The 16882-nt window shown below is 44.9% G+C and overlaps 1 protein-coding gene across 1 annotated transcript in view; it reads right to left on the reverse strand.

Annotated features, from left to right (window-relative positions):
• CLIP1 (CAP-Gly domain containing linker protein 1) overlaps window positions 1-16882 on the reverse strand; it is a 60125-nt gene extending 43243 nt beyond the window's left edge. Inside the window, exons 1-3 of the mRNA XM_064726701.1 lie at window positions 16766-16882; window positions 5005-5191; window positions 3988-4556 (exon numbers count right to left, since the gene is read on the reverse strand). Of these exons, the coding sequence (XP_064582771.1) occupies window positions 3988-4556; window positions 5005-5098 (663 nt within the window). The 5' untranslated portion in view covers window positions 5099-5191; window positions 16766-16882. The remainder of the gene's footprint in view (window positions 1-3987; window positions 4557-5004; window positions 5192-16765) is intronic.

Here is a 16882-nt window from a genome sequence, read left to right on the forward strand (position 1 = left end):
TGGCTCAGATACAGTGGGATTTTAAAACAGATTTATCATCAGAGATTCCCAAGACAGCAGAGCACAGGGTGCTGTTTCAATTAATCATCTTTGAGGAGTAAACTACAGAAATCTAAAGATTCTTCTCCACTAGAACATCCATTTAGGGCTGTAATACTTCAGTGAATGCTTGTGTGTTCACTCAGTTTGATTTGCTTTGACTCCTCTGGAATCTCAAGCAAGAGAAGTTCTAAGACAAGAGGACAATGGGAATTTCTCCACAATTATTATATTTCCCTTATGGGCATTGATGTCTACCATGAGTTATTTTTCTGATGTTTACAACTCAATTTAATGGCCTGGAAATGTCTTCTTCAAATTGAGGGGAAAAACCAGGAGAGGTTGCAGCTGATTGTTGTATTTTCCTGCAGGCACCCACAGCTGACATATCCAATACCTTGAAGCCCTGTCTGTTTTCATGTCAGTGTCTTTTTAATATCCAAGGTCTTTTGGGAAAAGAGGTTTTTCTGCCCCCTGAAGAAGCAAGGCTGCTTGTTTTGCCTCTTTTTATCTGTGTCTCTGTAGCACTGCTCAGCACAACCCACATGATGTGCTCTGAGCAAGCCTGGTTTGGAGAATGCACAGGTGATCTCCTCACAGCCCTGCTTGCTTTCTGCAGGAATTGATTTTCTCTGGTATTTCTTTTCTCTGGGTTTTTTTTTCCATCTGGAAATTTTCTTTCTTTTCCCCCTCTGGAATATCTTTAACTCTGAATAAGTGTCCCAAGCAATCTGTATGTAACCACTATTCTCCCTAACGTTATCTGAATTAAGGAAAGATCTGTAGGGTATCTGTTTTCATAATTAAATAAATCAGGGTGTATTCACTGGAAGCTTCCTTTATTATTAACCCTTTATATTCTGAACATATTAGCTCTCCTGTAGAAGTTTGGGAGGCCTCTCATGTGGCACCACTTAGCATTTGCTAACTCTAACTTCAAATGTACAAAAGGCTGGTGAAACCACCAGAGATCAAAGGAATAGGAAGAAAACCCTGAGGCATCTTTTCTGTGCACACAAAACAATCCAGGAGCTTGAATCACCTCCTCAAGACTCCTGTGCTCCTGACAGCCTTTAAGCAAAGCACCCCATGGCAGCAGCACTGGGGCAAAGCTGAGGGGTGCCAGCTGCTTTTCCTGCAGAGGAGCAGCATCAGCATCCCTGCAGGAACAGCAGAACGTTCCAGCAAAGCTCAGCTGCTGGGAAAGCCTGAACCTGAACCCAACATTTCAGGTTCAAACTTGTGCCCAATTTGCATCTGTGTAACGTAAAGAGTAGAGATGTGAATCAGTAAACACTGAGTGGCCTCTTGTTCCTTGCTAATCCAGACAAAAAGAGCTGTAAGATTTTGCCTTTTTTTTTGTTGAAATCATCCAAAACCAGCCAGTTATCACCAATAAAAAGAAACTTAAAGCAATTTAACTGATCCACTCAAGGTAACTCCCATTAAGGACATTTTAGAATCCAAGTTAGAGGGAAAAAAAATGAACAGATTGAAATACTTCATTCCACACCCTGAGATCACACACTAAGATCAATGAAGTTGGGGCCATCTGAAGTCCATTCTGGAATGCAATCCTGGCTGATGAGCTGTGCCTTACCCATCCATGAATCTGCCCTTCAGGATGTCATTTTCCAATTAGCTGCTTTAACAGGGCTCCCAAATGAGCTTTTGTCTATCATGAATTCATTGTTTTGAACTGCAGTTCTGCACTGCTGGAGGCTCCCTGCTCTCAAACTGTAATTCCCATTCCCCACAGTTGCTCTCTCCATGTGTCCAGAAGCACCAAAAACCTTCACAAAACTCTCAGAGCAGCTGGTGCAGGCTGCAAGAACTGATGGATGCAGGGGTGGGGTCAGACTGGAACTCTGGGACACCACATTGTCACCTAGAGGGGAAATTCTGGGCTGAGGTGGGACTGGAAACGCCCACCCAGCCCTTCATCCTCCTGGGAGAGTATTACTGAGAAGGGACTGCTGTGAGCATCAATAAAATCCCAGAGATGTGGAGCAGGCCAGGTGGATTTGTGGCTCTGATGGAGCAGGAATGGCAGAGCAAGTGACACAAGTGACACAAGCGACACAAGCGACACAAGTGACACAAGGTCTTTCCCAGCACCTGGTGCTGGTTGGTGGCTCTGAGGACATTCTGAAGCTCCCAGAATTACCCAGTGACACCTCAACTCTACAGCTCAGTGCTGAGTTCAGTGCCAGGGAAAAATAGATGATGAATAATTAATTAGCCAAGCTCAGGATTATTTGAACTAACCTGGCCACTTAAGATATTTATATCTGAATTATGATTAGACATGACAGCAGAGTTGGGATCTACTACAAATAATGAGCATGAGATCCCAAAGGATTGGAAAAGAGTAAACAAGGTTCCTGCCCCTTTAAATTCACATTCCTGAGTGTCTTAAACTGCTATAGAAATTATAGTTATGCATCACCAACATACTGTGCTAGGAATTACCCCAAAAAACCTCAAACTACAATTTGGTGATTCACAAGGAAGACTTCAGGCAAACAGAGGTAGTAGAGAGGATGAAATATTAAGTTTAACTTGTCCTACTTAACAATTTGGGACCTTATTATTATCAAAGTGTGGCACTCAGGATATGCTGCTTCTGCAATTTGCACTAATTGGACACAGGGAGAGCAGGGCAGTGCCTTCACAGCACCAGAGGATCCTCCCAGCAGGGACATCCCCTCGAGGAAAAGGCAAACAAGTGGTTAAAGCCCTGATGTTGTCTGGAGGACAACAGGGCTCAGTCTCTGACAGAAATAGCCAGGGATAAACCACAAATCTTTGTTTCCATTGGCACTCCAAGAAAACACATCTCAGCCCAAATCCAGCTGTCAGCCCACCCCTGCCCTCACTTCACCTTTGTCTCCTTCTTCAACTTGGCCCTGTGTGTTTTAAGCTCTTCTTAAACAGAAAGAGGAGGCAAATTCTTCCTTCAAAAATGCAATAAACTTAATTAAAATATCAATTCAATCAATCCACCTTCACTGCAGAATTATTTTCTGGTGCAGGACAAACAATAAAATCCAGGGGATTTTTTTTCTATATAATGTCCTTAGAGTAACCCCAGAAATGTTTCTATGCCAGGACACTCACACCTGCCTAATGGAAAGGCTAAAATTATATCATGCATAAGAGAAGATTGTATCAAAATAAGAGAGAGAGAAATCTTTAGCTTAATGATTCACTTGAGTAAATCAAACCTAAAATCAGCTTTCTGTTACAGTGATCACAGATCTGGTGAACATACAAGGATCATTCCAGTTATATATAAAGGCTATATAAACACTCTTTAAATTAAGAATACAACATACACAACCAACCACCAGTTTTCTGATAATAATTTTTAAAAAATGTTAAAACTAACAGCGCAACTCCCTTTTTAAAAGGTGAGATGATACAGTGGCAAAGCATTTAGGGGCCTGAATTCAGAAGGGCAGCCAAGCAACGTGGCACATCCCCAAGGGCACAGGCAATTCCTGGCTGACCAGGGGCATTGTGTGACTGCCTCTGTTGCTGCCTGTCACCACTCAGGAACAATCAATGATTGAACTTTGCTTTCTACAGACACAGCCCTGCACAGGGCACAAGACCTGCATGGAAATCTCACAGGCCTGGGTTTTATCTAGCACGACTGGAGCTCTTGAAGATACAGAGAGATAAACCACAAATATGTTGTATAAACACAAGGTTGTGTTTTAAACAGTGGCAAAACATAAGAGATTACAACCTGCCCAAATAACCATTTTATCTTGGTTCAGCCAAGATATTCCCACAGCATGCAAAGAGCTCGGTTACAGAAGACACTAGACAAAGAAAGCTAGAGCAGGAATTTACCTTATCTTGACCAAGGAAATGGCAGAAAAGTTTTGAATATTAACAAAGTTTTAATTCATCAATCAAAAGCACACAGGGAAATCTTACCAGCACTCGATCTCCAATTTTGAGCTCCCTTTCTCCTTTCTTTAGTGATCCAGCTTCTGAGAGGTTTGATATAGATTCACTGGCAGTTTTGGAAAGATTGCTAATCTGAGAAGGAGTTGCATGTTCCTTAGCAGCAAGGGGGGTTTTCTGCGGGATTCCTGAAGGGGGAAGTGCAGCAGCGGACGAGGACACGGCGCTGGCAGCCGATGTGGATGTGGGGGACGTGGCTCGGGACGCGTGAGCTGCCTGGGTACCGTTGGCCTCGTCCTCTGTCAGCGCCTTCCTGCTGAGCTTGGACGGCCGGGTGAAGATTCCCCTCAGGGGCTCACACTGGAAATAGCGAACCCCGGCCACGGAGCCGTCGTTCTTCCCGATGGGCTCGTCCAGCACGATCCCCGCCCACTGGCCCGGGGCAAACTGCGTCTCGCCCAGGAACTGGATGAAGCCGGGCTTGTTCCCATTGACCCAAACGCGCTCCCCGACCCTGAAATCATCCACAAACTCCTCGTGTGCGTCTGCAGGGGCTGTGCTTGAGCTCTTCTCACTGGGAGCTGCTTTTTCTGCTGGGGCTGGAATCAAAGCACGGTGAGAAACGGGGAATTAAATACACTGATATTCCAAAGAGCATCACTACTGAGTTTCAGTGTAACAACGTTCCTAATTAGGAGATCACAACTCTTAATTTTCCTGTGCACATGCTGTAATCACTGAGAAAAAAATTCAAAATCTAAGGACAGAGACACTGAATTTAATTAAGGTTTTTGTAATGTTGTTTTTGTAACAGCAAAAATCACAGGTCTGACTTCAAAAATCCCCAAAGCATTTCTATCATGACAAGGTTTGAGGAAAATTGATTTCCGATTAGTAACCTTTAGAGTTTTGTAAGTTTTACATGTAATTTTTTAAAATCAAAATACATTGGTGGAAAGAGTAAAAATAGTGTATACTAGAACATTCAAGGTACTTTTTGTCAGAAGGTGAATGAGGGAATGATTAAAACATTTATCTGTTCCTTACCAGCAGCAACAGGTGCAGGTGTTTTGAGCAAGGTACTCCCGTGCTTGATGGTCTTGGAAGGAGCCTTCAGTCCACTTGGTTTTAACATACTCATCTTTTTGCAATTATCCTCCTTCTCTGCAGCAACTATCTTTTTCCAAACATGGAGAAAATATATTGTTCAAGCTTCTTCAACTCTGGAATAAACCTGTATATGAAAAGATCAGACATGAGCAGAGATCAGTGTTAACTCCTGCAGAAGGGATTTCTGTATTTACACAATCTGTGTGTGAAATGCATTATAAAAAATGCTTTCCAGTAGCAACCAGCAGCATTTGAAGGCCATTTCCTATTAAAACATCAAAAGAACTCACTTTGCTGAATGCTGCTGTATTTATCTCGAGATTTAAACTAAAAGGCTATTTTAAGAAAGAAAAACAAAGCCCTTAACAGCACAGCTAACATTACACATAGATTTTTACTGCTGTACACACACAACTGCTTTCTGTCACATTTTTCCAGTGTTGCAACATTGAAGCAAAACCAACTGGAGACTAGAGAAATAACAGCAACAGAAAACAAGAGAGCCAGGAATTTCAGGATGAAAGGAGTAAAGTTTCTAAGAGGTTGGTGTGGGATCTCAGCACCTCAGGACTGAGGTGTCACCGAGAGCACCCTTGGGGGGCTCGGGAGTCCTGGAATGTTCCAGAAGTGTCTGGTGGCTGGACTTTGATCCTACACAGGAGACGACACCTGTATGAGGACAGGAGGGTTTCACCGGGGTGAATGGTGAAGGGATGAGTTAATTAGAGAGTGAAACACAGGGTTTAGGATTTCTGTACAGGGGGGTTTAGAGAAGTAAGATGGAGGAATTGGGGCGTGTCCTGTCCTTCTTCTTCTTCTTCTCCTCCATCTTCTGTGGTGATGGTGGCACTTTGGGATTGGTCATTACTGAAAGTGCACCGGACAATAAGAATAAATGGTATTGGGGAAAAATGATAAATATTGTACACGTAACTTTGGGTATAAAGATAGGTGACTGTCCGGAGGGCAGGGAGTGTGCTCATGGCTGGCTGCTGAGCAGAGCTCTGTCGGGCCGAGAGAAAATCTTTTAGATAAACAATTAATAAACACCGAGACCGAGAAAAGAACTGAAGCCTCTTCTCGTCCTTTGAAACGTGGGCTGCCCCAAGGCCACCCCGGGCCTTTCCAGGCCCTTCAAACAGCCGAAAACCGGACAGGTTGGAACTGAAAAGCTGAAATTGCTGAAGAGTTACATGATGACAACTGAAAGCAAAGAGGCACCTCAGCAGTGAGCTCGGATCACAAGGCAGGCTGGCTGCAGTCCCAGCTCAGAGCAGCGACTCTTCCCCACGTTGCTGGGATAGAACTTGGAAGGCAGCTCCAAGGCAGCTCCAAGCTTTTCAGGGAAATGTGTTCTGCCACAGGAGGCATCTTCTTGCTGATTACAAGAGCTTCAGAAAGGCTTTTTCATCTCTAATGAAAAATCTGTGTATTTTTTTTCAAAGCCAAACTTCAAGGTGAGTGCTCTCCCCTCTCTTCAGAGGAATAAACTATTCTGTGTGAGATAAACCAATCCTGTCTTTGTGCAGCAGTCTGAGATTTATCCCTCCTGTGTTATGAATTATTAATCGGCGTTCCTAAAAATCAATTCACTGCTTTGTGAACCTGAACACCAAAGTGGAACATTCCTTATGTTATTTCAAGACCTGCCGTGACAAATTCAAGGCATTTTCTAAGTCTGCAACAAAGTTATATTTAAAAAGCATGAATTACTACCTTGGATGTAATTGTGTTTGCCTACAATTTAAGTTCTGCTCCATCAAAATGATGAAGTGCTGGGGAGATTTCTGAACCTTTTTTTTCCCAGTGTTGCCAGGAGTTTGTGACCCACGTGCCTGCAGAGTTATGGCTCTGCATCATGCACATTTCCTTATCCTGCCTTTTAGAAATTCCCTAAAACTGCACTTTGCCCTGACACACCAAGGGCCTGAAAAGCCTTTTTTCCTCCCTTACAAATGTGCTCCCTTTCCAGGCTACAGGCACTGTTCCCTCCTCTCCAGCTCCACAATCTCCATGCTCACCTCCCTTACCTTCCTCAACCCATCAAAATCCACGAAACACAAAAACTGTTCAAGATAAAGAAGGATTTGGTACAAATACAGAAACAGGGGAAGCATCATGGTCAGTCCTTTTTAGTTCAGTCAGTGCCAGAGACCAAACTGATGGAAATTTGGCCCAAGGGGAATCCTCCTTAAGGAAGGTTTCTCCTAAATCCTGAAGCTGGACTGTTCCTCAGCATTCTTCCATGTTTTTCCATACATCCTCTCTTTTTTGGCCCCAAAGCCCATTCCTGCCCTGTGCAGGGACAAATACAGCAGAGAAAGCACACACTGCATCAGCACCCAAATGAGCCTTTGCCAGTTTCAGTTAATTATTTATTAATAGATGGTTAACAAGGCTCTGCTCAACAGAAAGTTAGAATGTTCTACCCCTGCATTTCTTGGCTCAGATACTCATTCACAGTTTAATCTTGCTCTCCACAGTCAGGGGTTATATATTTGCTGTGTCATTTGCTTTTCTCAACGCACAGGCCTTCAGTGAGGCCAGCAGTAACACAATCCCTCCTGTCCTGCTTTCAGTGACTGAAATTGTACCTTAATTCAGACAAAATAAAAGATTATTTTATATATATTTTATATATAATCTTGCCTAAGATTACAGGCAAGACTTTTTCATAACTGACAGCCTCACTGCAATAGTTAAAATGCAAATTTTGGTCTTAGGGACAGGGCCTTTGGAGCAGCACTGCCTAATGGAGCTCATAAACCACAGAAATTTGCATCAAGTGATTTGAAGCATCACACTCCAACATATCCTAACAGGCTCCAGATGTCAATGATCTCATTTCAGTTCTCATAAAAGACAGCAGCTCACTGCTTGTCTCAATTTGTTCTTTCCTCCCTTCAATCTGACTTAGCTCTCCTGAAAAAGGATCCTCATAACCAACAGACAGAAATATTACTGTGTCCCCAAAATATCCTGTCAGGAACCTAAGGAAAGGTCCAGAAAGCCTCTGATAACATATTCCACTGAAATGTTCTACCAGTAACAAAACTGAGCATAAAAAGAGATTTTTAAGCACAGGCTTTGCACCTGTGCCATTTTTGGAAATATATGACTACATACAATAGGAATGTTAACTGATTAATGATATCATTATTTTTATTTATCTTTTAAAGACCTCTAAGTATTGCATGGATCAAGGAACAAGTTGGGCACCATTGGTTTAAGTAAATAAATCCTACTAATGTGCTATGTGATAATAATCTTCACTTTCCTGAGAGAAAAACAAACTCAGCACACGAGCACTGTTTGAAATCTCTGCCTGAACAGCATTTCTCAAATACCTGCTTCATGCTTGTGTCCAGCTGCTGCTGCCAAGCTTGAGGGAGCTCATGAATCATTCCTCAAATATCTGGAGTTTAGAGAAAGTAACTTGGAATTCTGAACCTGGAAAGATTTCCCCTCCAGCCCACGAGCTGCTCCAAGAGCTCTGACCCTACACAGTTATGAACACAAATCCTAAAATTACTGCAGTCTTAAAACTGAAGCACATAAACATGTTCTCTGTGATTCAGATCTAATTCCCAGAGCTCCACAAGTTGTATTTGCAGTCTGCTGGGCTGTTATTACACTCCTGTAAAAACTGAGTATATATATTTACAAAAGCACTGAATAGTTTCAGTTGAATTGTTAAGCTTTTGCAATTCATACCTGATTTAAAAATACAAGCCCATTTTAGCTTTGAACAAAACCAATGCCTTCTCCTTGCTCTTTGCTGCTTGGAGAATATTTCTTGGTGTGCAAGAATGAGCCAGACCAGAGGGGAAGATTCTGAGGGGAATAATTCCTGCAGGTGCACAAACTGAGCAGACTGGGACATGCACAGCAGAATCCTCACTGGAACAATTCTGGAGCAAAGGGACACAAGAGAAGCTGAGTCCTGGAACAAAAATCTTCCTAATGCTGACTCCCCCTCTGCTGCATTCTGGGTCTATTGGAGAAATTTCTTACTGGGCACCCAAAAATCCGAATAACCACTCTGCAAGCAATGGACTACATTTACAAGGAAATATTCCAGAGCACACAATATCCTCTGTAAAAGTCTCAGCTTCAAAGCCAGTCCTGCCCTATTACAAGTTGCCAAACCAGAAGGATGGATTTGGAATCCCTGTTGCACTCACTTTACAGAGTGATGCAGCACTCCTGGCCACTCCCTAACTAAAAACACAACAATTTTGGAGCAATGAGCTCACACGCAGGTCTCTGTGCATTGATCCACTGAAGGCAGACAGTGAAAAGGCAAATGAACTTCTCTGTGACCCTCGTGCTCCTGCCTTACTGCAAATTCCCTGTGTTTTGTCAGCTCTGATGCATTTATTGAATGGGCAGCCACCCCAGAAAGCACCGTAGGCATTTGTGAACAAAGAGAGGCACAAACAGCAAATTGTGCTGGCACTGAGGTAACAACAGCTCTGCAGGGTCTGTCAGAGCAAACTGAGCATCTGAGCTGGCCCAGGGTTTGCTCTGCACTGCTCAGGGATTGCACTGGAATTAGAGGCATCTCCAGGTGTCTGTCACACTGAAATGAAGATAATTCAAGAAAGAATTTATATATAAAACAGAAAACAAATAGAATTAGGAATTTAGGATTTCAATACAAGAGTTGGCATTTGGAAGTCAATATTTGATTACTCATTCAACACACAGCAATTAGAGAAAGGGAACATTTAAAAACATGGCTTCAGTTTCATTTTGTCTTCCAGAAACCATTGATTTTTATGTCAATTACTCAAGTCATGTTATGATCTGAATATATCCTTCAGATACAGCTCTACTAGAAGAAAAGACATTATTTAATTCAATGTTTGTTATGCCAAGTGCCATGAAAACATATAAACATATTTATTTGGGTTATTATGCTCTGCTTAGTGCCAACATCAAAACATGAGGGCTGGTACCTGCACATCAAACCAATGTTTTGCACCTCACCTTTAAAGGTAGAAAAAAACTGCACTTATAACTCAGCTGATCAGGTAGAAAAAAACCAAAAGAAATCCAGACTTTTCAGATCTGTTGTTCACAGGTACTGGGACAGGAAATAAAAATTTTGTAAGGAAATAAGCAAGAAGGTCTCATAACTTCCACAGGATCCTTGAGACATTCTGCTTTCCAGCCCAATCCAACACAACCATCACAGGAATTCCAGAGGTCAACCCTTCACAAAGGCAAACACTTATCCTGCAGAAACCTCAAAGCCACAGTCTCTTATATTCTGTTTTTTAACATAAATATGAATTTTCCTAGAGACAGACTCTTGAAGAAGTGCATCCCTACTTAATTTAACCAGGCATAACTATTACATGACAGAACAAAAGCAATTCCTGCTCTCTGAAGTGCCTTCACAGCAGCCACCAGGATAACTGCAGGAAATTACTGCAGCTTTCAGCAGGGCTTCATCTAACCCAAACACAGTTTGCTTCTGCTGCCATAACACCACGAGCCCAAAGCCTGCAGGAATTTGGGAACTCTGCCCACTGGGATGACACAGCTCCTCTGACAGTGGCACTGATGTGATGAACTCAACCTCAAAGGAAGAGTGGCAAAAACCAACAGAAAGTGAAACAGAGCTCTCCTATCAGTGGCAGAGGGCCTGAAAAACCTTCAGTCATTTTTCCAGGGCACTGGTTTGGATAAACATTCCTCAGTGTGTGTCAGTGAGACAGGAGCAGGCAGGGATGGTCCCTGAGCAGTCCCGGGGCTGTAACACAAACACTGAGCCCTGGCATCACTCACCCACCATGGAACACAAACACTGAGCCCTGGCATCACTCATCCCACCATGGAACCACTGCCCCGGGGCTGAGCACAGCCCCAAAATAACCCCTGGGATTTCACTGCAGGGAGCAAATCCCTGCTTCCCTCAGAGCGCAGAGATCCCCCTCTGCCTGGACACTGAGAGGGGCTGGGGGAGAATGTCTGGGGATCCCAAAATCCCACAGCACTGGGGGAGAATGTTTGGGGATCCCACAGCACTGGGGGAGAATGTTTGGGGATCCCAAAATCCCACAGCTGGGAGAATGTTTGGGGATCCCAGATCCCACAGCACTAGGGAAGAATGGGAATCCCAAAATCCCACAGCACTGGGGAGAATGGGAATCCAAAATCCCACAGCACTGGGAAGAATTTGGGGATCCCACAGCACTGGGGGAGAATGTTTGGGGATCCCAGATCTCCACAGCACTGGAAGAATGTTTGGGGATCCCAAAACCCCACAGCACTGGGGAAGAATGTTTGGGGATCCCAAAATCCCACAGCACTGGGGAAGAATGTTTGGGGATCCCACAGCACTGGGGGAGAATGTTTGGGGATCCCAAAATCCCACAGCACTGGGGAAGAATGTTTGGGGATCCCACAGCACTGGGGAAGAATGTTTGGGGATCCCAAAAATCCCACAGCACTGGGGGAGAATGTTTGGGGATCCCAAAAATCCCACAGCACTGGGGAAGAATGTTTGGGGATCCCACAGCACTGGGGAAGAAGGTTTGGGGATCCCAAAATCCCACAGCACTGGGGAAGAATGGGAATCCCAAAATCCCACAGCACTGGGGAAGAATGTTTGGGGATCCCACAGCACTGGGGGAGAATGTTTGGGGATCCCACAGCACTGGGGGAGAATGTTTGGGGATCCCAGATCTCCACAGCACTGGGGGAGAATGTCTGGGGATCCCAAAATCCCACAGTACTGGAAGAATGTTTGGGGATCCCAGATCTCCACAGCACTGGGGGAGAATGTTTGGGGATCCCACAGCACTGGGGAAGAATGTTTGGGGATCCCAAAGCCCCACAGCACTGGGGAAGAATGTTTGGGGATCCCACAGCACTGGGGGAGAAGGTTTGGGATCCAAATCCCCAGCACTGGGGAGAATGTTTGGGATCCCACAGCACTGGGGGAGAATGTTTGGGGATCCCAAAAATCCCACAGCACTGGGGAAGAATGTTTGGGGATCCCACAGCACTGGGTTAGAATGTTTGGGGATCCCAGATCTCCACAGCACTGGCCCTCATTAAGGAACCTACAGCTGAACCAGCATCTTCAGATTTATTTCTTAACTGAAATCAATAGCAGAAGTTGTATTTTTGATGACTGGAACTGTTCTCCATGTGAGTTCACAGATCCCAGGGTATTCAGAACCAAAGATTTCAGATCATCTTTCAGCATCAGCCAGGCCTGCACACAAATCTGTATTTCTCCTTTGATTCTGACCTACTGGGGGATTTCAACTAAATAAAAATAGAAGGCAGGAGATCTCTAATGAAAATAAATCCTATTCCTGCAAGATTCACAGAAGCAGGTGAACCAGGAGGAGGGAGACTTGTGTTTAATGAGTTTTGAGTTTCTCCCAGTACCTTTAGAACAACTGATTCCTGAAGCAAATTTGCCATCAACACATTTGCCAGCAGCAGGTTATCAGTTTACTGGGAGATAATAGAAAACTTGAACTTAATATAGTTAGGAAGGCAACCACTATGAGACCCAAATCCACTGAAAATTGGTTTCAGGGAATTGCTAAGTTGCTAAATAAGACACAAGGCCGTTTTTGCACCTTGGGAAGTGCAGGATATTTGCTGCACATTGCATAAACAGGATTGTCCCAGCACATGCCAGGGAAAGGGAAAAGATGGGGAGAGTTCTTATAACTCAGAAACTGCTCTGAGAAGATGAATCAGATCAAAGATTGTAAGAGGCTTAGACTGAAACCATCAGTCAGATATTACAGCACTGCTATGAGGAAGGTAATTCATCAAAGCTTCAGCTCTGCTTATGGATTTGAATTCTGCATCAAGGACATTTTAAGTGACCCTGTTTTATCATTCTAGAACTTGCTTTGCTCATTCAGGTTCCCAAATGTCTCAGGATCCTCAGTAAAGAAACACTGAAATTCAGACTGTTGAATGTGAAGCACAAATGTTAAAAACTATTTTGGGCCAGCAATTTGGGAGTAATTTTTTCTCAATCTATTTCTATTTCAAACACAGCCTGATCAGTCCTTTTAAAAAGATTCTGCCAATCTTTAATTAATCAGGAAGAGCTGCTAATTGTTAATATGATGCAAACTCCAACACTTCAAGTTGCCACTGTGCACACAGATTATAAAAACATTGCTGCTCTGGTCTATTAAAAGATCAGAAAGCACATGATCCTCCCTTCTCAGCACATCATTCCCTACAGAAGGAGTCAAGGATTGGGGTGTGGAAAAAGTTCCCAACTAAGTAAATAATTGTCACCTCTTCTGGTAAGCCTGTTGTCATCACTTATTAATTTTCTTACATTTTTCTCAGGAAATTATTTTTTCTCCAAAGACCTCCTTTTCATTAGGAAAAATAACAATTTGTTTGACTGTCCACAGTGACTTCTGTTGATGATAATGCACTTCAGCCATCCCAGTAAGTGCAATCAGTCAGGATAAAATGATGACTTTGGAACAGCAGAATCTCAAGTTTAAGTTATTTGGGATCTACAATTTCAATGTTGAGAAAGAAAACATCATCTCCCTTCAGCCTCACACCCCAAAGCATTTAAAGGCACAAAAGCTTCTCCCTAATACAATTACAACCCAAGCAGCTGAAACGAAGATGCTGCTTTTTATAGAAAGGATTTAATTTTGATAGACTTGGGTGAAACTGTAACTGTTTCACACTGCCTGAAAACATCCAGTCAGCTCCTCCTTACAGCTCAGCCTTTGGGATGGGCCCGTGGCTGCTGCATGGCTGGCACAGCTCAGGAGCAGCACAAATTCAGGACTTGGATAAATCCTGCTGTGATTGAGGGGATGCTGCTGCCAAGCACAGCAGCAGAATCAGAGTGTCAAATAAGCTGATTCTGAGTTTCTCTCTCTGCCTTGCAATTTCCCCTCATAATAAGCTAAAAATATAGACAGTAAGATTAGAAGGATCAGGAAAATGAAAAGCTTTTAATGCTGCTTCTTCTGGAAACAGAGAAGATATAAATTAAAAGAACGTTTGGTACTATTTTTATGAGTTTGTACAAATAATTAATGAGATGTTCCACGTGGAAAAACTCAGGTTGGTGTTAAAGCACAAATTTGCACAGCCTGTCCTGAATCTTTCACAGCCTTTTGGGGGCCAGTAGCCAGTAGCAGATATTTGGGTGTTTCTAAGGGTCAGGCACAGGGCACAGCTTCACTCTGCACAAACAAATGGATGCGGAGGACAGACCCCTGCACAAGCAGGAGGTGTTTAAATCATCAGAGTTCTGCTGCTCCACACCAGTGAAATGGTTGCCCCAGCAGAAACTGGCATGGGGCTGAGAGCAGCTGAGATTACAGCTAATGCAGTATATAATTGCCTTTCATGAAAAAACAAAACACCAGCCATCTGAGGCATTTCCAAACATGCTGCTCCAATAAGGATTCCAGGGAGTTAGTCTTTAGACGTGCCAGCAGAGCCAGTAGTCCCCAAGGAATGCCAAAGGATTAAACAAGAGCTGCATTCATTCATGGCTGTCATGTTCAAACATTAGAAATCTTGCATTCAACATACAGAGCTAACATTTGACCCCAGTGTTTTAGAAAGAGAAAGAAAAGCAGCTCTGAAAAATCATATTGGCAAGGCAGAGCTCTCTATTTCTTTTTAAGGAGGATCTATTTTGATACATTCTCAGTCCCTCCCAAAAAAAACTTTAACAGGGCTAAAAGATAAAGGGAGGAACACCAAATGAATTATGCAATCTGCCCAAGCTGAGTAAATAAAGGCTGTCTTGGCTATCCACAGTCAGAAGATGGCAAACAGATACAACCTGAAAGTCAGACAGGAAATCTTCAGGAGCTCTAGGAAGTTGTAGCAATCAGCAGAGCGAGCCCTGCTCCTTCCTGCAGTGCAATCACAGGGGGAAAGATGCAGCAATTCCCCACGGGATACATCTGGAATGAGCCTACAGGACAGCTGGGGTTCTGCCCTCCCCACAAAGCTGAGAGCTTCCCTTTAAGGGAAACCATACAAATGATGTAAAACTCTTTTTGCCAAATAAAATCTCCCTCTTCATCCCTAAAGATATGGACATTTAAGGTCCCATTTCCAAGCTTTTCTGCTTCAGACAACCCATCCCTCTCCCCTGAGTACACAGAAAGCTTTAGTGCACAGTACAGACAGAAAATCTCCCAGCATGTATACAAGGACTGGGCAGGAAACGAACCTTGAAATCTTCGTCATTTTACAGCAAGAACTAACAACCATGTAAAAGGTGAACTGTTAAACCCTCCTTAGAATAAGAAATGCTGCTGTGGGTGGAGGGGAGGTGTTTACTTTTCCTTCACAGTATCTGCTTTGCAATCTTCCTACTCTTGCAGCAGGTGCACATGGACACACTTCAGGAAAACCACTCTCTGCTGTTGCTAGTTTCAAATTTACATGGCATTCGGAATGCATATTCCTGCTCCTTCAATAAAATACTTTGCAAAGCAGCCAGCATCAAGGCACTTCCTCTTTTGTACCTCTTTTTCTTTCTTCTTCCTACGTGTCAACACAAGTATCACATGCTTTAAAATCCTTCTGCTCAAAGATCTCAAAGCAACCTGTGAACTTCTATAAAACCCTGCCCATTCAGCACAGTGGGTAAATGAAGGGGTGGGGAGGAACAAGTCTTCATTTCACAGTCATATATTTAATCACCAACATATACAATCACAGAGTAGACTTTCCTCCCCATGCTCTATTTTGGAAAATTTCTTTGGTGTTGGCTTTTGTTTGTTTATATCTTGAAAAATTATTTAAAGCACGGAATCAGCACCGAGATGAAAGGAAAAACTAACTGCTGATTTTTTTATGCAGCAGGAGCCACATTACCCTGTGAGTAACACAGCAATTACCCTGTGCCCCATGACAGCTATGGCACAGAAAAGGGAGCACGGCATCGCCCCAGGTCCAGCGCTATAGCGGGAACAGGAGGGGCCTGGAGCAGCGCCTGTGCCCGGGAATCCCGCAGCTCCCAGGTGCCCAGAACATGGCAGCGAACTCTCCTGAGCCACCTGAGGGGCTGCCAGAGCAGCTCACCTGGAAACCAACGCGAGGATGGGCAGCGGCCATAAATAACAAATCCAAAAATGCCAAGGTAGATGATTAGTAAAATATCCGTATGTAAATGCTGGAAACTGCAGGTCAGCGCTTACCGAGGAATATAAGGAATACCCTGAGCTCTTCCCTCAGAATCAGCCGCTCAAGCCACCACCAACCCAGCACAGCGCCGCAGCTTCCCAGGGCGAGACTCGAGCAGCGGCTGCGATCCAACCTTCGCCTCCCCGCTCCGCACAAGCACCGCGGGGGCTGAGGGAGCCGAGGCCGTCCCGCTGCTGCTCCGCGCCGGCCCCGCGTCCGCAGCGCCCCGTCCCGCCGGGGCTCGGCCGGGCCCCCGCCGGAGCGGCCGCTGCGGGGCGGCGCGGGCAGCACGTGCGGCGGCCGCTAACAGCCCTCAGCGCCGGGCCCGGCCACGCCGCCGCCCCTCACGGCCCCTCGGCACCGATCCCCGCGCCCTCAGACCCGCCCAGCGCGGCGCCCGGACGGGAAGCGCGGAGGCCCCGAGGCGGGAGGCGGCGGACGCGGCTCCCCCCGCCCTCAGGCGCCGCCGCCGCCCCGCGCGCTCCTCAGGGCGGCCCCCTCAGCCCCGGCCCCGCCGCCTCACCGGCCCCGCCGCCAGCGCAGCTCCCGCCGCCTCCTCCGGCTGCTGCTCCCGCTCCTGTTCCTGCTCCCGCGGCCCCTCTGCAGCGGCGCCGCCCCGGCTCGCAGGAGGCGGAGCGGG

This window comes from Zonotrichia leucophrys, chromosome 15 (assembly GCF_028769735.1).
Source record: "Zonotrichia leucophrys gambelii isolate GWCS_2022_RI chromosome 15, RI_Zleu_2.0, whole genome shotgun sequence".
NCBI classification, from domain to species: domain Eukaryota; kingdom Metazoa; phylum Chordata; class Aves; order Passeriformes; family Passerellidae; genus Zonotrichia; species Zonotrichia leucophrys.